The 22,994-nt window shown below is 45.6% G+C and overlaps 1 protein-coding gene across 1 annotated transcript; it reads left to right on the forward strand.

The window, feature by feature from the left end:
- Positions 1-15,975: 15,975 nt before the first annotated feature.
- Positions 15,976-16,814, forward strand: LOC124694831 (protein TIFY 11c-like). The gene is made up of 2 exons (XM_047227766.1): positions 15,976-16,241; positions 16,418-16,814. Exons 1-2 carry the CDS (start codon positions 15,979-15,981, stop codon positions 16,812-16,814), a joined length of 660 nt encoding a protein of 219 aa, XP_047083722.1. The 5' UTR covers positions 15,976-15,978.
- Positions 16,815-22,994: the final 6,180 nt, after the last annotated feature.

Raw genomic sequence — 22,994 nt, forward strand, 5'->3', positions numbered from 1 at the left:
TGTATGACATAATAGGCATCCGGACTTTAAAAATCCGGATGTTGACACCTGGATAGCGCTTGAACGGTGTTTGCCTTCCCGCTTGAGTATTTTCGAGCGCGCGCTGCGAGCCTCTTCGCTGTTCACCGGATCGATCCGCCGCGTATAGGCGTCTCTCGAGGGTGGCTTGTTCCTTCGACAGGTGCTCCCGGTTTTCTCTAGTATAGAGCGATAAGCATTGAGGGTTCCGACCGAGGTTCCTGCGGGGAGCGGTGTGTTGTTGAGTACTCGCTGCCGGCGGCTGCCCACTCTTCGTCCGCGATGGTGTAGTCGCTGTCGTGGTTGCTGGCGCTGTTTTCGAAGCTCGCCCGTCTACTGGAACGAGGAGTATGGTCTCCGTTTCCTCTGTGCCTTTTGTTTCCTGTGTTATTGGCGACATAAACTTGATGGTGTGCTGTTCTTCGGGTGGTTCCTTGGACGATGCCGTCGATACCGGCCCTCTCCGACGAGTACCGGGCATTGCGTTGCATGAACGGCGTGTCGTTCGATCCGGGCCCGTGCCTCGTGTTCAGCTCAAGCGGTAGTACGAAGTTAACTCCGAAGATATGGGATCGTCGGATCCTACCGACATGGAAGACACGGAACGGGAGTCGAGGGCGCGGGTAAACTCGTCGAGCCTGTCGGGCCAACCGAAAGGTCGAGTGATGATGATGCGCTTGGACTCGTCGATCTGGAGGTGGGCGATTCCAGCAGTCGAAGGATTCCCTCCGCGTTGACGTTGTAGTGGACGCTGCCGAAGGTCATCTCCATGTTTACTTGTAGATCTGAGAAGTTTGAGCGGGAGGAATTGCTGTGCGGGGTAAACTCATAGGAGCGGGGCCGAATCGGGCTTCCCAGTGTTTGGCGATGACGGTGGTCGACGTTTGTTGTCGATGAGGTTGCGGTGAAGTCGCTGGTGTCATGATTGGATGCTCGCCGATGACCGATCTTGTGCCGACAGGATTCCCGCAGACGAGCGCCAATTGCTCGAGGGTGCTCCTCGGCAATGCCCTCGATAGGGGCTTAGGGTTGATGGAATCTGCATAGTGACACGAGACATCGGTTCACAGACAAGGCGGGGAGAGCGATTTACCCAGGTTCGGGGCCCTCGATGAGGTAAAACCCTTACGTCCTGCCTGCTGCTCTTGATTATGATGATAATGGGTTACAATGGGGTGCCGAATAGTCACGAACTTGAGATCTCGTCGAGATGGCTAAATACTAGGGTGACCTAGCTCTAAGCATTAGCTGAGATTAGCTAAGATTTTGGTTGTGTGTCTCGACAGCTCCCTCTCCGGCCTTTATATAGGAGGCCGGGTCTCAAGAGTCCGATCGAGTACTGAATAGGTTTACGGTAGATCTATTTCTAAAACCTTCCTTGTCGGCCTCCTTGCGTGTCTTGTACTTCAAGGGAATCTTCCGTTGCACCGCCCCTAGTGGCCCATCTTGCCATCGAGTGCCTTCATGGGCCTCCCGGCTAGCCAGTATAGGGTGGAGCAACATTGGTTACCCGAAAGGCTAGTGCCCACATCACTAGCATTCTTTGTTTGGGAGAGAGACACCCGCTCCGTTGTTTCGTATGAACACATGTGTTCTTAGCTTTATCTTTAATGTTCATATGCGAAGGTTGGAACTACTTCATTCATTGTTACATGGTTGGAAACAGAAAATGTTGCATGTGGTAATTGGTATAATGTCTTGAATAATTTGGATACTTGGCAATTGTTGTGCTCATATAGATCATGTTTAAGCTCTTGCATCATGTACTTTGCACCCATTAATGAATAACTACATAGAGCTTGTTAAAATTTGGTTTGCATGATTGGTTTCTCTAGAGTCTAGATATTTTTCTGGTTAAGGTGTTTGAACAACAAGGAGACAATATAAAGTCTTATAATGCTTACAATATGTTCATATGTGAGCTTTCGCTGCACCTTTTATACTTGAGTTTGCTTCAAACAACCTTGCTAGCCTAGCCTTGTATTGAGAGGAATTCTTCTCGTGCATCCAAATCCTTGAGCCAAAAACCATGCCATTTGTGTCCACCATACCTACCCACTACATGGTATTTCTCTGCCATTCCAAAGTACATTACTTGAGTGCTACCTTTAAAATTCTATCCTTTGTCTTTGCAATATATAGCTCATGGGAAAAATAGCCTTAAAAACTATTGTGGTGAAGAATATGTACTTATGTGTCTTATTTCTTAATAAGTTGCTTGTTGAGCGGTAACCATGTTTCCGGGGACGCCATCAACTTTTACCTTTGTTGAATATCATGTGAGTTGCTATGCATGTTCATCTTGTCTCAAGTAAGGGACGATTTTCATGATCAAATGGTTTGAGTATGCATATTGCTAGAGAAGAACATTGGGCCGCTAACTAAAGCCATGATCCATGGTGGAAGTTTCAGTTTGGACAATTAATCCTCAATCTCTTATAAGAATTTTATCTGTTGTTGAATGCTTATGCATTAAAGAGGAGTCCATTATCTCGTTGTCTATGTTGTCCCGTATGGATGTCTAAGTTGAGAATAATCAAAAGCGAGAAATCCAATGCGAGCTTTCTCCTTAGACCTTTGTACAGGCGGCATAGAGGTACCCCTTTGTGACACTTGGTTGAAACATATGCTATGTGATACGTCCCAAACGTATCTATAATTTCTTATGTTCCATGCTACTTTTATGATGATACTCACATGTTTTATACACACTTTATTTCATTATTATGCATTTTCCGGCACTAACCTATTGACGAGATGCCGAAGAGCCAGTTGCTGTTTTCTGCTGTTTTTGGTTTCAGAAATCCTACAAAGGAAATATTCTCGGAATTGGACAAAATCAACGCCCAGGTCTTACTTTTCCACAAAGCTTCCAGAAGACCAAAAGGATTACGAAGTGGGGCGACGAGGCGCCGCCACACTAGGGCCGTGCGGCCAAGGAGGGGCCCGCGCCGCCCTAGCGTGTGGGCCCCTCGTGACGCCCCCGACTCCGCCCTTCCGCCTACTTAAAGCCTTCGTCGCGAAAACCCCAGTACCGAGAGCCACGATACGGAAAACCTTCCAGAGACGCCGCTGCCGCCAATCCCATCTCGGGGGATTCAGAAGATTGCCTCCGACACCCTGCCGGAGAGGGGAATCATCTCCCGGAGGTCTCTTCATCACCATGATCGCCTCCGTTATGTGTGAGTAGTTCACCCCTGGACTATGGGTCCATAGAAGTAGCTAGATGGTTGTCTTCTCCTCATTGTGCTATCATGTTAGATCTTGTGAGCTGCCTATCATGATTAAGATCATCTATTTGTAATGCTACATGTTGTGTTTGTTGGGATCCGATGAATATTGAATACTATGTCAAGTTGATTATCAATCTATCATATATGTTGTTTATGTTCTTGCATGCTCTCCGTTGCTAGTAGAGGCTCCGGCCAAGTTGATACTTGTGACTCCAAGAGGGAGTATTTATGCTCGATAGTGGGTTCATGCCTCCATTGAATGCTAGGACGATGTGATGGAAAGTTCTAAGGTTGTGGATGTGTTGTTGCCACTAGGGATAAAACATCGATGCTTTGTCTAAGGATATTTGTGTTGATTACATTACGCACCATACTTAATGCAATTGTCCGTTGTTTGCAACTTAATACCGGAAGGGGTTCGGATGATAACCTCGAAGGTGGACTTTTTAGGCATAGATGCATGCTTGGATAGCGGTCTATGTACTTTGTCGTAATGCCCTGATTAAATCTCATAGTGCTCATCATGATATATGTATGTGCATTGTTATGCTTTCTTTATTTGTCAATTGCCCAACTGTAATTTGTTCACCCAACATGCTATTTCTTATCGGAGAGACACCACTAGTGAACTGTGGACCCCGGTCCATTCTTTACATCTGAAATACAATCTACTGCAATACTTGTTCTTTATCTGTTCTTCGCAAACAAACATCATCTTCCACACTATACATCTAATCCTTTGTTTTCAGCAAGCCGGTGAGATTGACAACCTCACTCGTTACGTTGGGGCAAAGTACTTTGATTGTGTTGTGCGGGTTCCACGTTGGCGCCGGAATCCCTGGTGTTGCGCCGCACTACACTCCGCCACCAACAACCTTCACGTGTTCCTTGACTCCTACTGGTTCGATAACCTTGGTTTCTTGCCGAGGGAAAACTTGTCGCTGTACGCATCACACCTTCCTCTTGGGGTTCCCAACGGACGTGTGTCTTACACGCCATCAAGACAGTTTTCTGGCGCCGTTGCCGGGAAGATCAAGACACGCTGCAAGGAGAGTCTCCCACATCCAATCTCTTTACTTTGTTTTTGTCTTGCTTTATTTTATTTTATTTACTGCTTTGTTTGCTCTCTATATCAAAAATACAAAACAATTAGTTGCTAGTTTTACTTTATTTACTGTTTTGTTCACCATATTAAAAACACAAAAAAATTAGTTACTTGCATTTACTTTATTTAGCTTTTGTTTATCTCATCATGTTTCCTCCTAAGTACACTCTAAAAGACATACCGGTGGGACGAGGGTCTATAATTGGAAGAGATAACATAGAAGGATTTTTCACTCATGTTAGTACAGCTGAAGATTTTGAAGATAGACACTTGGTAGAACTTGCTCCTACTTATGAAATTGCTGTTGCTTCTTTAGTACACATGTTGGAAACTAAATTTGTTAATCTCAATCCTATAATTCAACATATGTTTCTTACACTCTGTGATATGGAGGAAGGAGAAAAGAAAGATTTTGTCTTACAAACCCTTCTTAAAGAATTTGGTGGTGTAGCAAGAGAGGCTAGAAAAGTCTTTATTAAATATAAGATGCTTGGCTCTTATATCAACTTTGCTAGTACCCTTGAAAAAATGGAAAAAGATAGATTAAATTACACTAATAAAGTTAATTGTGAAGGGGATATTAAGATATCAATACCTTGCAAGCTCCTAGGAATGCATGAAACTCTAGAAAATAACTATGGTTGGCTTGTTCCTGAAAATTTGTTTGATGAAAATAGCAAGCCTAAGAGTAATGAAAAAGGAGCCTCCGAAACTTACATAGATAAGATACAATGCATGGTTGAGAAAACTCCAAACCCCTCTGTTGATGCTTCATCTCTTGATAATACTTGATTCACACTTTCTGCGCCTAGCTGAAAGGCGTTAAAGAAAAGCGCTTATGGGAGACAACCCATTATTTTACTTCTGCACTTTGTTTTATATTTGAATCTTGGAAGTTGTTACTACTGTAGCAACCTATCCTTATCTTTATTTTATTGCATTGTTGTGCCAAGTAAAGTCTTTGATAGTAAAGTCAATACTAGATTTGGATTACTGCGCAGGAACAGATTTCTTGCTGTCACGAAATTGAGTCTCCCCAGCTGTAGAAAATTTAGAAAAATCTGCCAATTTACGTGCGTGATCCTCAGATATGTACGCAACTTTCATTCAATTTGGGCATTTTCATCTGAGCAATTTAAGTGCCCCTGAAAAATTCGTCTTTACGGACTGTTCTGTTTTGACAGATTCTGCCTTTTATTTCGCATTGCCTGTTTTGCTATGTTTGATGGATTTCTTTGTTCCATTAACTTTCAGTAGCTTTGTGCAATGTCCGAAGTGTTAAGAATGATTATGTCACCTCTGAATATATGAATTTTCAATTATGCACTAACCCTCTAATGAGTTTGTTTTGAGTTTGGTGTGGAGGAAGTTTTCAAGGGTCAAGAGAGGAGGATGATACAATATGATCAACAAGAGTGAAAAGTCTAAGCTTGGGGATGCCCCCGTGGTTCATCCCCGCATATTTTAAGAAGACTCAAGCATCAAAGCTTGGGGATGCCCAAGGCATCCCTTCTTCATCGACAACTTATCGAGTCACCTCTAGTGAAATTATATTTTTATTCCGTCACATCTTATGTGCTTTACTTGGAGCGTCTGTTTGTTTTTGTTTTTGTTTTTGTTTGAATAAAATCGGATCCTAGCATTACTTGTTTGGGAGAGAGACACACTCCGCTGTTTCGTATGAACACATATGTTCTTAGCTTTATTCTTAATGTTCATGGCGAAGGTTGAAACTGCTTCGTTCATTGCTATATGGTTGGAAACAAAAAATGCTGCATGTGGTAAATGGTATAATATCTTGAATAATTTGATACTTGGCAATTGTTGTGCTCATATAGATCATGTTTAAGCTCTTGCATCATGTACTTTGCACCCATTAATGAATAACTACATAGAGCTTGTTAAAATTTGGTTTGCATGATTGGTCTCTCTAGAGTCTAGATGTTTTCTAGTAAAGGTGTTTGAACAACAAGAAGACGATGTAAAGTCTTATAATGCTTGCAATATGTTCATATGTAAGCTTTGCTGCACCGTTTTATACTTGAGTTTGCTTCAAACAACCTTGCTAGCCTAGCCTTGTATTGAGAGGAATTCTTCTCGTGCATCCAAATCCTTGAGCCAAAAACTATGCCAATTGTGTCCACCATACCTACCTACTACATGGTATTTCTCTGCCATTCCAAAGTACATTACTTGAGTGCTACCTTTAAAAATTGTATCCTTTGTCTTTGCGATATATAGCTCATGGGAAAATAGCCTTAAAAACTAGGGATTTCTATTTTCGTGCCCTCGGGTCCTTAGTTGTGCTCAGTTTTCCCCAGCTCCTTAGTTTTTCCTCAGTTTTACCCAAGCGTTTGTCTGAAACCATCACACGTGATGTAACGGCCGGTTGCCCGACGGTTGACCGTTATCTTCCGACTAGTGGGGCCACGTAGAGCCCGCAAAGACACGTCAGACCATCCATCTTTGTTTGACCGTAAGCATCGCTGTATCCCTGACCAAAAGGCGAACGAGTGGGGCTTCGGTATATCAAATGACAAGTGGGGCCATGACGCTGATACAAGGGGCAATACACGGGTAGGATTAGATTTTAAACGGAGCTCTACAGCGATGGCACGGAGGAGGTGGCATGCGGGGTGCCGAGATGAGATCGACATCCACAAAGAGCTGCATGAGGCGAGACCAGACGCATTAGATAGATATGAACTAGACGCGTTTAACCATGCAAAGAAGAGAAGAAATGGTCGACGACATCGACGACCACCTCAAAACTTTGACTGACCGTGTCGGACACGAACGCGAGCAATGTAGAGAAAACTAGTGTCTCTCCTTTCCGGCGTGTATAGGTGGGTGCTAGGAGAGTGTGGTGGCGAAGGGAAAGACCTCGCGGCGGTCCGTGGCGTCCAGCATAGCGGGTCGGCGTGGCCGTGCCCACAGCGGCGTGCATGCATGATCGGCATTGGCATCGGCATGTACGTTCGGCATTGGCCTCGGCGGTATCTCCGGTGTGTCGGTGATCGAATGAGGGGACGGGATTGAGGGTGCATCCCGACGTTGACCTAGCGAGTGGCGGCGAGCATAGCCGTTCGACCATGCCGATATCGGCATCGGCATCGTTTGGAGGCTGTGGTGCTCGAATCAAGTTGGGATTTGTTTCTTGTAGGCCAAAATGAATTTGAAACAAGTTTCATGTTGAAGGTTAGGTAACGAAAGTTTGTAACTATCCCAAAATTATACTAGCGCCATGGTGAGGTTCTTTTTGATAGAGCTATACGGTTGGGCAAACTTTTTTGACACTTTTTAGATAGGGTTCCTTGTTGTTACACGTATGGCATCATGTATGGAAAATTTGGGGTCATTTGGAGATGTTCGAAAAAATCACTTTGCTTAAGCGCATGCCGTTTCGTCTCGCTGAAACCAGCTTTTCTAACAAGGTGATTTTTTCTACCTTCTCTAAATAACCTCAAATTTCATACAGCTGATCTTCTATACATAGATAGATAGATTGTTTCGTTTTTACATTTTTCGAACTTTTTATTTCCCTTTACAATACCCAATTGATTTTCAGGTCAAAACCTCGAAAAACAACATCATGTATGGCATCATTTTCACCCTAAATTTTCTGAAACTTTCCCTTTTAGATATTCCTTGTTGTTATAGGTATGCCATCATGTATGCCAAACTTGGTTAGGTCTCACTGAAACCAGCTTTTGTAACAAATTAGGTTTTTTCTGCGTGAAAAGTAATCGCTACAACAAATTGTTGATGGTTTATCATTTTTTGCGTGAAAAGTAATGGCAACAACAAATCGATGATGGTTTATCATATTTTTTGCGTGAAAAGTAATGGCAACAACAAATTGTTGATGGTTTATCTTTTTTTGCGTGAAAAGTAATGGCTACAACAAATTGTTGATGGTTTATCATTTTTTGCGTGAAAAGTAATGGCAACAACAAATCGGTGATGGTTTATCATTTTTTTTTGCGTGAAAAGTAATGGCTACAACAAATTGTTGATGGTTTATCATTTTTTTGCGTGAAAAGTAATGGCAACAACAAATCGGTGATGGTTTATCATTTTTTTTGCGTGAAAAGTAATGGTAACAACAAATCGGTGATGGTTTATCATTTTTTGCGTGAAAAATAACGCCTAAAACAGTTTATAATTTTTAGCGCGTGAAAAATAATACGGAAAACCGCCCTTCGAGATACTTAGAGGGTGGAAGCTAATTAACCGCCAACGAGAGAGAGAGGGGTTATCCTGCCCGTTCCCTATATCATACGATCAACGGTCGGTGGGCACGATCCGCGTGACATGGGCTAGACCAATCGGAGCGATGATGCACGTCTGCGAGAATTTGTGAAGAGAGAGGGCAAAGCCGAGTACTATCAAGAAACCAAGGGCACCTGAGTAGTAAATAGACTAAGGGATTCAAATATGAGATTTAAAAAATGGAAAATGCGTGTTTTGTACAATGAAACCCATCTTGGCCTACCTCAAACTATTTGCAATACCAATATACATCAGCGTGAGAATTGTGGCCTCATTTAGACAAAGTATGATTTGGGGCAAGCTGTTTTAGGAAGGGCTTATTGTGGAAAACCATGCACCTTCATAGCTACTAGGTGATTTGAGAAGTGGCAATTTGTGGTAAAACTTGATTTATCTATGATTTATCTATGATTTGAGAAGTGTCAATTTGTGGTAAAGACTCCATGAGTAAGTGCCACTCTTTTTAGGATTTTTTTGCACATTAAATGACTCATTTAACTAGTTAATCCCATTTGTTGACTCTCCGTTGACCAGCCACTTGAGGGTAAAACTGAGTATATTGCACTAGCCAGTATTAGCACTCGAGGGGAAAATTGAGCACACAAAAAATGCTAGTATAAGACTCGAGGGTATACCTGAGTATATCTAAATTTCCGGGGTTAGACTCGAGGACACGTGCAATTGTTGACGCGTAGACGCGGGTCGCGGTGGAGAAGTCGAGACGTGCAATCGTGGACGCGTGTCGCGTTGCGAAGTCCAAGACGTGCGGACGTGCACCCGTGCACGCGTAGGACGCGGGTCGCATTAACCACCCCTCGCCTTTATAGGCGCCTCCTCGCACTGTCTCTGTCACTCTCACTCGCTCACGCATCGCCAACTCTCTCCCACGTCCCATCATCTTCTCCAAAGCAAAAACCCTCTCCCTCTCCCTCTTCCTCTTCCTCCGCCGGAGAGATGGACAAGGAGAATGCCAATCCCATCGTCGAGGTTGGCTCGAAGCGCGACGCCTCCATCTTCGGCCCCGTCCCCTCGACGGACGACGCCGCCGCCGCCGCCGTCGCCGGTGCATCGGAGGCTGCTGCCGCCGGTGGCAGTCAGATCCCGGCGGGATGGGACCCCTACGACCCCGTGCCGTACGTCCCGCCCCCGAACCCCTACGACACCTCCTCGGAGGACCCATGGAACGAGGTAACTACGGTTTGCTTCCTTTTTTGTTCCTCATTCCTTTTTGAACCCTATTTTTGCTGGTGTAGATGGATCTGTAGATGGATGAGTATTGGGCTAATATTTGCGCCGATTTTATTCCATTTTGTTTTGATCACTTCTTGATTTCGTTTAAGATTTGGGGTTCGGCTGTTCGGTTAATTTATGCAAGTAATATTGGATCTCAATCGGTTAATTTATGCAAGTAATCATGGGATCTCAATCAGTTATTTTATGCACTAATCAAAAGATATCAACCGTTTAATTTTGCAAATAATCTCGAATGTGTTCAAGTTCAGATCTAGTTCAGATCTAGAATCTGTTTCTTTGCCTATGATGAATGGTTGGGCACAAATTTTTACGGGGAGGGTTCAGCGAACCATTGCTGTGTACAAATCTGTTGTGCATGAGCTTTAGTTCGCTTACACCTTCCCTCGTAGATATATAATCATGTCCACTCTAACCGAGGCTGACTCTGTTTTTCTTAACTTTGTTATCATGTACGTTAGTCATCGTTGCAACTCATTCACTAGTTTCTGTTTGATATGGATCGGATGTCGCAGCGACGTCGGCAGCGACGAAGAGCGAGGAGGACGTCAAGACTCGCCGAGTCGCTGCGGAGGCTGCAGGTCGGCCGGCACATCTCCTACTTCGCCAAGGAGGTGTACAGGTGCCCCTTCGCACCGGGAGACTCGGCGCCACGGACTTCAACCGCCTCGTCACGCATGCTGAGAACATCGGCAAGACCTTCCCCAAGGTCGGCACGACGGTGAACGTCCACTCCTTCCGCGCCAAGCACGGGGCGCTCGGCATGCACATCCGCGGCTTGCGGCGGGTGGAGATCTCCGCCGGGCGCATGCCTCCGCTCAAGCCCAAGGCTCCCAAGGGGAGCAAGAGCAACAAGTGGAGGGAGAGCCGGATGGGGTAGGCGGAGTCCTGGACGTGTGCCGTCTGCTGCTCGCCTCCTAGTTTGTTGTTGGGATCCCTTTGTTGTTAGCTAGGGATCCCTTGTTGTTATGTTAGTATGATGGTGCTTGTGAAGAACTCGTTACTATGTTGGCTGCTGTGTATGCAGCCTATTATCTATCCATATTATCTAGGGATTATCTATCCCTAGTCTACTATATTTTGTTGGCCGTACTTAGTTTTCTTGATTTACTATGACTCGTGAATTTATCGTACATTATCCCGGAGATTTGCTTCTAGATTTAACTACATACATATGAACCGAGAGGGAGTACTAGATTTGCTGCCATATTGGGCAAACAACGAGGGCCAAAAGGCACAAATAATTGAAGAAAGTCAGAAATGCAAGCTTCTCTAGATTTTATACTAAATTGGTGAAAAGGACAGAGAGAAAGAGGGGAAAAAAGGTGCACTTAATAGGGATGCCAATTTGGGGCCGAGAGAGACAGAACCCAGCTCCTGCTCACGTGCAACCAAACGCTTCTCGTCCTGTCCCACGCGGTCCCTTTCTACCAGCCCCACGCGACGCGGGCCCACACGACTCGGCCCCACAAGACGCGGCCCCACACGTGACAGAACGTCAACTAAACGGGAATCCTGCCGTCTGAGCTGCTTCTGCGGGTTTCAAACAAGGGCTTGGGGAAAACTGAGGAAAAACTAAGGAGCTGGGGAAAACTGAGTACAACTAAGGACCTGAGGGCACGAAAATAGAAATCCCTAAAAACTATTGTAGTGAAGAATATGTAGCTATGTATCTTATTTCTTAATAAGTTGCTTGTTGAGCGGTAACCATGTTTTTGGGGACGCCATCAACTATTACACCTTTGTTGAATATCATGTGAGTTGCTATGCATGTTCGTCTTGTCTGAAGTAAGGGCGATTTTCATGATCAAATGGTTTGAGTATGCATATTGTTAGAGAAGAACATTGGGCCACTAACTAAAGCCATGATCCATGGTGGAAGTTTCAGTTTGGACAATTAATCCTCAATCTCCTATGAGAATTTTATCTGTTGTTGAATGCTTATGCATTAAAGAGGAGTCCATTATCTGTTGTCTATGTTGTCCCGGTATGGATGTCTAAGTTGAGAATAATCAAAAGCGAGAAATCCAATGCGAACTTTCTCCTTAGACCTTTGTACTGGCGGCATAGAGGTACCCCTTTGTGACACTTGGTTGAAACATATGCTATGCAATGATAATCCATGTTAATCCAAGCTAATTAGGACAAGGTGCGAGCACTATTGGTATACTATGCATGAGGCTTGCAACTTATAGGATATCTTATACATAACACATATGATTTATTACTACCGTTGACAAAATTGTTTCTATGTTTTCAAAATGAAAAGCTCTAGCACAAATATAGTAATCCATGCTTCCCTCTGCGAAGGGCCAATCTTCTACTTTATTGTTGAGTCAGTTCACCTATTCTTTCTATCTCAGAAGCAAACACTTGTATCAACTGTGTGCATTGATTCTTACATGTTTACCTATTGCACTTGTTATTTTACTTTGTGTTGACAATTATCCATGAGATATATATGTTGAAGTTGAAAGCAACTGCTGAAACTTATATCTTCCTTTGTGTTGTTTCAAAGCTTTCTACTAAGAATTTATTGCTTTATGAGTTAACTCTTATGCAAGTCTTATTGATGCTTGTCTTGAAAGTACTATTCATGAAAAGTCTTTGCTATATGATTCATTTGTTTATTCATTGTCTTCACCATTGCTTCGAATCGCTGCATTCATCTCATATGCTTTACAATAGTATTGATCAAGATTATGATAGCATGTCACTTCAGAAATTATCCTTGTTATCGTTTACCTACTCGAGGGCGAGTAGGAACTAAGCTTGGGGATGCTTGATACGTCTCAAATGTATCTATAATTTCTTATGTTCCATGCTACTTTTATGATGATACTCACATGTTTTATACACACTTTATGTCATTATTATGCATTTTCCGGCACTAACCTATTGACGAGATGCCGAAGAGCTAGTTGCTCGTTTTCTCGCTGTTTTTGGTTTCGTAAATCTTACAAAGGAAATATTCTCGGAATTGGACGAAATCAACGCCCAGGGTCTTATTTTTCCACAAAGCTTCCAGAAGACCGAAAGGATTACGAAGTGGGGCGACGAGGCGCCACCACACTAGGGCCGCGCGGCCAAGGAGGGGCCCGCGCCACCCTAGCGTGTGGGCCCCTCGTGACGCCCCCGACTCCGCCCTTCCGCCTATTTAAAGCCTTCGTCGCGAAAGCCCCAGTACCGAGAGCCACGATACGGAAAACCTTCCAGAGACGCCGCTGCCGCCAATCCTATCTCGGGGGATTCAGGAGATCGCCTCCGGCACCCTGCCGGAGAAGGGAATCATCTCCCGGAGGTCTCTTCATCACCATGATCGCCTCCGGATCGATGTGTGAGTAGTTCACCCCTGGACTATGAGTCCATAGCAGTAGCTAGATGGTTGTCTTCTCCTCATTGTGCTATCATGTTAGATCTTGTGAGCTGCCTATCATGATCAAGATCATCTATTTGTAATGCTACATGTTGTGTTTGTTGGGATCCGATGAATATTGAATACTATATCAAGTTGATTATCAATCTATCATATATGTTGTTTATGTTCTTGCATGCTCTCCATTGCTAGTAGAGGCTCTGGCCAAGTTGATACTTGTGACTCCAAGAGGGAGTATTTATGCTCGATAGTGGGTTCATGCCTCCATTGAATCCGGGACAGTGACAGAAAGTTCTAAGGTTGTGGATGTGCTGTTGCCACTAGGGATAAAACATCGATGCTTTGTCTAAGGATATTTGTGTTGATTACATTACGCACCATACTTAATGCAATTGTCTGTTGTTTCAAACTTAATACTGGAAGGGGTTCGGATGATAACCTGAAGGTGGACTTTTTAGGCATAGATGCATGCTCGGATAGCGGTCTATGTACTTTGTCGTAATGCCCCGATTAAATCTCATAGTACTCATCATGATATATGTATGTGCATTGTTATGCCTTCTTTATTTGTCAATTGCCCAACCGTAATTTCTTCACCCAACATGCTATTTCTTATCGGAGAGACACCACTAGTGAACTGTGGACCCCGGTCCATTCTTTACATCTGAAATACAATCTACCGCAATAGTTGTTCTTTATCGTTCTTCGCAAACAAACATCATCTTCCACACTATACATCTAATCCTTTGTTTTCAGCAAGCCGGTGAGATTGACAACCTCACTGTTACGTTGGGGCAAAGTACTTTGATTGTGTTGTGCAGGTTCCACGTTGGCGCCGGAATCCCTGGTGTTGCGCCGCACTACACTCCGCCACCAACAACCTTCACATGTTCCTTGACTCCTACTGGTTCGATAACCTTGGTTTCTTACTGAGGGAAAACTTGTCGCTGTACGCATCACACCTTCCTCTTGGGGTTCCCAACGGACGTGTGTCTTACACGCCATCAAGACAGTTTCTGAGATTTGGGTTAAGAAGGATGATTCTGATGATGCGGGCGATGGCCCTGGAGATGGAGGAGATGATGCCATGGATACTTCTGAGCCTACAGTTGCTGCTCCTCTTGTTGCTACCCGTCGGTGAATAAGGTTACTCACTTTGCAGTGACACCTTTTAATCCGAACCCGCAGACGCCTCGTGCCATTGATATTGTGGCAAAGCTTCGAGTTACTAGTCCGTCGTTGGAGGCGACTGTGCAGCCGGGTGCTAGTCCGAGGGTCTCTGCGGAGGAGTTGCGCTTGGCTTTGGAGGGAGCGAGTTCTGCTTCACCACCATCAGACCGTACACGCTCGGACAGACCGGCGAGGGGCAGGGTATTCACCCTTGGTTGTGTTACTCTAGTGGCTGCTAGGTGGACGTCTGCTGCGTCGTCTCCAGCTATTTCACCTTCCCTCGCACCTCGTCGAGGGGACTATACACCACGCCTGTCCTCGCGATGGTTACCGGGTAGTGGAGATCGGGAGAGCTCTTCTTCGACTCCTCAATTTGTGCAGTCCGGCCCTTGGGGAGGGTCTACTCTGACACCGTCCTCCCCTAGGGCCGTTGCTTCGTCTTCGCGAGATGGGAGGTGCACCTCGTCGCCGGTGCACCACCCGTCCGATGCTGCTGGCCGGGCCGGCATGTTGGAGGCAGTGGACGTGCAGCCGCTTCGGGCTGCTGCCGGGAGGAGCCTTGTGGTGCAGCTGGCGTCGGATGGCATTCCCTTGTCGGGTGATGCAGCGCCGGCACCTGCTGCTGCGGGTGGCGCCATGGCGGGCAGGCCTTGGGCGACAGCGGGGGTGGGTCTACGTCGATCTTGCTCACCCCTGCACGTGGCCCTGCGGACGCGGCGCCGGCACCTGCTGCTGCGGGTGGCACAGCGGCGGGGTAGACCTTGGGTGGCATCCGGGGTGGGCAAAGTTGACGTAGAGCCACCCCTAGGCGTGAGCTCAGTTTCAGAATATGTCCTTCGTTCTAAAATAGTCTATACTCTAGCCCTAAAATTTGTAGATACCAAATAAAGTATGACCAAACTTTCTGAAAAGTCAAACCTTACTGTTTTTTGATAAAACATAGTTAAACCTGACATAGTTCGACTATCTAAAATAATATAAGCCTTAAATTTTGGGATGGATCGAGGTAGTATTAATTTAGCAAATTTCTATCATAGATGAGCTAGTGAAAATAAAAATTGAAGTGTGTCCACCCTCAAATTTTTTCCTGCGTCCGCCACTGCTTAAGAGATTGTTCGTAGTTTACTGTTTCTGCTAGAGTTGCTCTAGAGATAACCTTCAACACTGCCAAAAGCACACGTACGCATGCACGCTTGAGCTTCACGGATGGAGAGGAGCGGAGAAAGTACAGCGCGAGGAGAAACTACAGCGCGAAGTTACGTAATTAGAGACGTGCGGTGCTGGCAGGGAGACAGGTGTAGCAGCTACCGGTCTCTTCTCCGATCGTCTCCCCCGCCCCGCCCCATGTCGCCGCGCCGCGCTTATTTCACATGCTCTTTCCCTTCCCAGGAAACAGAAATTAGGTCTATTCTCTACTCCTCCAGCTGTATTGCCATAAGAACACAGGGCTGAGACTTCTTAACCTCCGACCTCATCTCCCCTGCCCGACGGACAAGCAATCAAACACATAGTACCTCGTCTCATCTCGCTTCGTTCCCGGGAAATTCATTAGCATGGCGGCGGAGCAGCAGACGAGGGTTAAGGGCGCCAGCGGGGGCAACAGGTTCGCCGCGGCGTGCGGCCTGCTGCACCAGTACCAGTACATGATGGGCCAGGGGAGCGGCAGGGGAGCGGCCATGGCGACCATGGGCCTCATGCCGGGCGCCGACGGTGTCGAGGCGGAGCATGTGACGCCGGAGGAGAGGATCAAGAACACCATGGAGCTCCTGCTCTTCCCCCAGCGGCCCGGCACTCTCATGGACAACTCGCATCAAAGGTACGCACTCCATCCGTCCTTGACATGCGTGTTGGGAAACGGATGGCTTTCCCCTGTCTTTCGTTGTCTTCAAACCACGGATGTCGGCCTGTCGGGACTCGGGAGTTCTTGAGAATTTGTTCGTTTTCACCCTGGCGTTGTGAGCTTCTTCTTATTCTTCTTGTTAATTGCAGTAGGATCTTGGAGCCCGAGAGAGCGCAGCTGACCATCTTCTACGACGGGAGGACCTTCGTGCTCGACGATTTCCCTGCCGACAAGGCCGACCAACTGATGCAGCTCGCCGGCTCCTTCGCCGCGCCGGCCGCCTCCGACGATGAGCTCGTCTGCCCGAACATGCCGACGCAGCATTTCCTGGGAGGTATACCTGCACTGCAGAACCTGTGCGTTTGTTCAGGCATGCCCAGGAAGGCCTCGCTCCAGAGGTTCCTCGAGCAGAGGAAGAGCAGGATCGGCGCGGCAGACCCGTACCTGGTGGCACCGGCTCGGGCGGCAAAGGAGACGGCCAAGCCTGTGGCTATGGGAGACGGTGGCGCGCCGTGGCTCAGCGTCATCTCCGGGCTGAACCTCAACTGAAGAATTTGATTCAGCCAACAAGACAGAAAGATATTGCTACTGCTTTTCCATGTGTACGTACGTACGTGGATGTTTAAGAGCTTGTTACTGTACGATACTACGACCGTGAATCGGCTGCGTCAGGGTAATTGATTCGGCGGCCAGCTACCTATCATCGCCTAAGTAGTGTACCCACCATCATCTGTTGGAGAATTCTTTGGTGTGTAAGACAAGAATTCTTTTCATGCTCATGACATGAGTTGGTCTCATATATGAGTATATTATATTAATTAAAGCAACTCTTGTATGTGGTTATCTATGTGAGCTGAATTAAAATGTAATGTATTGGCAACAGAAAAAAAGTTGTACTTGTTTGGTTCATACGTGAAATAGCACCGTTTGTTCATGTGATCTTCAGGTGTTTAATTGTATCTTGATTAAAATACGTGAAGAGCAAATTGCTTGGAACAAAAACTTAAGAAAGCACGAATTGTGCTAGCTGTCTATGAAATTGTTAAGTACGCGCCCACTTTAGTCATCAAACAAGTATAATAAATCCTACTCAGCCAGCTATAAGCATGTCCACGTCACTAAATTCTTAGCTGAAAAAAAGATAAACAGAGAGAGATAATAAAACAAGCATAGACTAAGCGCCCAGATGTAGCACAGAAATTAAGGACTACCGCTCAACTTGTAGCCAGCCAACAAACGGTAAGGAGGTGCATGCATGCTTTTGTACCTGGTCCATCTGCAAGCATGCAAGCATTAAACAATTATTCAATGTAGGATCACAAAAAAAACCATTCAATATAGCATATGTGTAGTAGCCAACCTATTGTACTACCATTTTTTTCTTTGAAGGCTTTAGTTGATCTCTCATGTTCTTGTAGCTAGGTGTCGGCTTTGTTTTTGTGCTTGCTCTTACAGAGTGAGATATTGTGGTGATAAACATGGGAAATTGTAGCATAAATGTCCACCTTAGTTACCGAACTTTAAAAGTATGGTGACAATCCTGGAAATTGTAGCACACACGGAGAGACTACGCCGGCCACTGAGGGGTGAGTAAGTGCGACTTTTTTTTTCTCGTGGTACCACATGCCCTCGAATGAACGCTAAATTCTTTTTATTTTTTGAAAAGTCTATTTTTTCCACTGTTGATGTTTTGTCATTTGCATGTCCACAAAGTTTCATGTATATGTTATGCCCTAGATAAAAAGGCAAAAATTAAAATAAAAAACGATATTTTTCAAATCATAAATTTGTTTTTACACATGTCCAAAAATTCCCTTTTTGCTATGAAACTTTCTGTTTGGGTCGTACATGTGCGAATTTATCATTTTCTTCAACCTTTGTGATATCCGTTTTATTTAGGGTAGACATGTGCTTGTTGGAACTGTTTTGAATTAATAGAGGATGTGGAGCTATTTTAACCGTGGAAATGACACATGGCGCTCATTTGAGATTAGAACGGGTGGATGAGGGGGCTCTCGTTCTATAAAACTTATAAGGGATACGCGCAAGACCTATACACCTAGGAAAAGGGAGTATAATGGAACAATGCCCTTCTTAACTAGTGCAGGTTTAATCATTGGTTAAATGAACCTAAATCAGAATGCCACATTTTTAAATGGAAACAATAATCACATTAATTTGCATCATAGTCGTCAGGATTTCTAGACACAACGGATTTATTGATGTTTGGTCCGCAAGGTGGGACGGTGAGGGCCTAATTAGCCATCTTTGAAAAGTTCTAAGGACAATTGATGGGAGGGGCTTTAAGCAAAACTCGTGAATCAAAAAGATCATCTCATCCCCTCTTAATTAAGGAGCCGACTATAGGTCTACCTTGTGAGCATAGTGCCAACGTTTCAAGACCGGACCCAATCCACATATTAAACTTTGCCCTCTACGATGATGTGCAAACTAACGTTGTGTCTCGTCTATACATGCATGCGCCGTGCTTGGGTGGAGGAAGTTGGAAAGGGAAGGAAAAGAGAGCAAGAAACTTTACATGCTTGGCATGTGTGGAGAGTATGCGTGCGTGGTGTGGCCGTTACACGTCGTCGTCGTCGTCGTTGTCGTCGTTGTCGCTCATGGAGGAGACCTTGCATGCGGGCGTCTATACTTACCGTGTCAAAACTCTGGCTAACCTTGGAATTATATTCAACACGCGGCAGTAGTTATTACAGTGAACTTTGATTTGCCTTGTGGCACACTTGAGCTAGGCATTGGCGGATCAGTGAAAGGAAAGCAAGTTGGATGAAACCTGCTTCTCACATGCGCAAGTATATATATGCAGATTCAGCAGATTCAGCAGATTCAGATGAAGGTTCAGTTAGTGTTTCGGTTCACAGGGCGTACCTGTCGCGCACAGGGGGCGCGCCCTTGATCATGTGTAAAATTTTCTCTCTCTGAAGTTGACAAGAGTTAATTATCATTCACAGGCCGGTCTTAAACAAACGCAGGAAAAATGAAGACGCCATTGAAGAGCTTGCGGTTAGAGTTTTGCCATTCTGGTCTCCTCTCCTCCTGCTCGCGTAGGTAAGGTACGCAGCTACGCGTTGTAAACGGAAAGTGGGTTCCTGGCTCTCCGCAACTCAGTTCAAAGTGGGTTCCTGGCAAGTTTACTTTCTTATATGTGTCATGTATCACCGATACTGAGATACACGGTTTCATTCAGTTATCAACGTCAACACTCAGGTTTACAGCTCGCCAGGCGGCCACGAACAATACCAGACCAGAGCAAATCGTCGCAACAAATTTCAAACCCATGTGGATTCTCTTGGCCAGGACGGAGCACTCGCGCCGAATAATAGCGGCCGGCCATACTGTCATATTCGTCGCGATCTCCCTACGTTTATCAACATGTGACTAGTTTACTCCGGCCGTCGACCTCGATCTTTCCTATCTCTTACAAAACTATTTTCTTCTTCTCTCTCGGGCTCCTATCGGAATAGCTGAATAGGTGTTGGGGGTAGGCCGTGGGTCGCTGTCCTGCTCCCCGTCTCCGTGAAGTTAGTAGTGCTTCATTCCTGCATGTGTTGGCTGGAAAGATCAGATCACGATACGAACTCGAGAATACCCGATCTAATAGTAAGATATTCTGGGCCGATTTTGAGATTTCTGGGTAGGCTTTGTAGGTATTAGCTTGTTGCAAACGAGTTCCATGTGAAAGCAATTTTTTTTTTTTTGAGATATGTATGAAAGCATTTTTTTTTTGTACCGACGAGGGAACTCCATCCCCTTTATTTGGTACTAGGAAACATGCCCGTGCGTTGCACCGGGAATGGAAAAATTAATTTTTAGTTAAAAAGCCGAATTTTGGCCCAAAGTTGATTGACGCTACAGCCATGCATGGGACGAATGGTTATTGGAAATTATTGTGCATCGGTTCTCTGGGAGCACCATGGGAGGGAGGACGAGGCACGGGGACCTCGAGGTCTGCTTCTACATTGTGGCGATGCCGCACTCAGAAGGTTTGGTTGTTGTCGCCTGTTGAGCCGCCCATAGCGAGTAGCCCATCGCCCACATCTTTCCTGCATGATTTGTTTCCTATACCCAATGTGCGAGTCGCGAGTGCAGCCCTATCCAGACATGACAAACCAAAATATTGATTTTTTTCAACTTGCCGGTGCTAAGGTGGGTAATGTCCAAATCTAGAGGTGATTCCGTCCATACGAGAAAATGGCAAAATGGAAAAAATCCCTAATTTATTGCTGAAATTATCACCCCCAATATTTCAAGTGTAAACCCTTTTTGCTTCAAAAAGTTTAGAGAAATAAAAAAAGGCTTTTTAGTCAGCTTGACGCCCTCCCCTCACCACCCCAAATCTCCGCCACCACCTTTAGGGACCTTGCGTGCGTCAAACGCAGCTGGACTTTGTAATATTTTAGCTTTTTCCCCATTTTCTCCTCCAACATAGCATGGGCGGTTGAAATATGTCTCTATATATGTCACTGATATATATATTACTATTTTTTAACTACAAACAATGTATAATTATAAAAATTCATATAATATATTGATGAGTCTCAAATTTTATACTCCCTTCGTTCCTAAAAAAGCTTCACAAGTTTTCCTAGAAATGAATGAATCTATAGCTAAATGTCTATATGCCTCCGTATATAGATAAAGTTAAAACGTTTTTTTTTAACGGAGGGAGTAGTATTGATTTGATACAGGAGTTGTGGCCGGAGGAGGAGGAACCTTGCTTGTCGCCAGTTCACTTTAGAAAAATTAGTGCTCTTTCCTTTTCAAGTTACAGATAATAACATACTGTTAGGCCACCATCATACCTGGACGTGAGCTTCGATCTATTTTCTTCTCTGAAATTTCTTCCAATTTTGTCTCCAAAATGGCAGCAAATCTACTATAGGTTTTATCTGTATTTCTCTCTCCAGCTGTTCCGTACTTCCGTCTACTTAGATCTTACGGTATGTGCTTCTTCCAATCATCTGTTCTTCTAAACAATTGCATGAAGCAGAAGAGGAATTGGCGGGAGATGCTACCGGCCAAAAGTGGCCCAGCCACGTACGATTGCTCGTCGCTCGTAACCTGCTGAGTGCTGAGCGTTCCTGCTCGGAAAGTGGAACATGATTCCGTCGTAACAGTCGGAAAACTCGCTGGCGGCCGTCTCTTCCGAGATCCAATCCCTAGTCATCCTCGTCTGTCCTAGAACTCGTAGGCTCGTAGCACTTGCTGTCAATTGCCATGGCGAGCCGCGGGCGTTGTGACCTTCTCGAGCAGCCTGTCGGCGTTGTGTCCGGCCGCCTGGAACACCCCGTCGTAGTTCCGCAGCCAGCCAACCGTGCGTGGTAGTGCATCATACCATGGTCTCTGTTCGTGGATTCGGTCAGTTGGTCACAACATAATGACAGCACCGGCGGCGCGAAATTGTTCAGCGGCAACTGTTTCTCCAACCAGCTAAGCATTTTCTCGAACAATTGAGATGCAGCGACCTTTGCTCCTTGCCGCTCGCGTTCCTAGAACTTGGAGGCTGCGCCCGTGGCGTCAGTACTGGTCGGAGGCGAAGGGAAGAACCCCACCTCATGCCTGATGCTGCGGCAAGGCCGATGCTCTGGAAGGAACCGTGCGGGAGCAGCGCCATGCCACCGGCCGGATTCGCTTTCTCCCGCTCTCCCGTTCATCCCGCTCTTCGTCTCCTCCCGTTACGGACGACGTTGGTGGAAACGGCTGGGTCTAGCTCCCAGAAATTGTTCTGAGCGGCGGTAGGCCAGAGTGCAGCGTCGCCGGTGTTGCGCAGCAAGGAGTAGGCGATTGGCCGCTAGGTAGTCGGCTCCGGCGCTCTAATGACCTTAGATTCGGGTTCCAAATCGACCCCATGGTTGGAGCACGCCAACTCCGGAGAAGAAATATTTGGCTCATGGGGATTACATACTGCGGAGATCGATCGGTGTCCAGGGATGGCGAAGACTGCCCACCACCTCGACGATTTTGCTTCCGTCCGTCATGGTCGCCGTCATGGGTTTTCCCGTCGAATTGCTAGGATGCGTCGCTCGATTTCGTAGGAATTCGAAGTCGATGCTCCCATATTTAAAGAGCTCGAGATGGAGACGAGATGGAGGAAAGGAAATTGGAGTCGTCCCTGGATTGATCTCTCCTTCTGCCCTAGCCGTCTCCGGGGTGGACTCAAGCGACCCGCCAGGGAGAGCTGCCTGCGGCGTGAGGTTTTTACAAAAGCATTTTCGCTCTGTTGGTACAAAGCGGCCCTCATTTGGTTGCACAAATAAATATGTTATGATAACTTTTTTTTATTGAAATGGTGAGGTTACCTAGCATTGTTAAACGGACTAGAGCCCTTTACAACATTTAGTTCATCAAAAAGGAGTTGATATACACAACGCATAGTTACGCTAATACACAACATCAGTAATTCAACATATAATATATCACCTCGAACAAGTTCATCGTGATATGATAGTGATCGGGTTCAATCAAGTCCTAGCTAATGAAGGGATATGAGACCACCTCCCAAAATATGCATAATCTCTTCACCAGATCATGATCATTAACAACTAGATCAATGATGAACAACAAAGAATTGGCACTAAGCAAACTTCGTGTGTAACCAGATCTTAATCCATGCCCTCCTCTCCCATTGTTGCAGCCCATGATATTTGGCACATTCATCTTTGTTATCAACAATGAAGTTTGGGCATGAAGATTATCTGCATCTAAGTA

Source organism: Lolium rigidum, chromosome 3, assembly GCF_022539505.1.
Source record: "Lolium rigidum isolate FL_2022 chromosome 3, APGP_CSIRO_Lrig_0.1, whole genome shotgun sequence".
Taxonomy (NCBI): Eukaryota; Viridiplantae; Streptophyta; class Magnoliopsida; order Poales; family Poaceae; genus Lolium; species Lolium rigidum.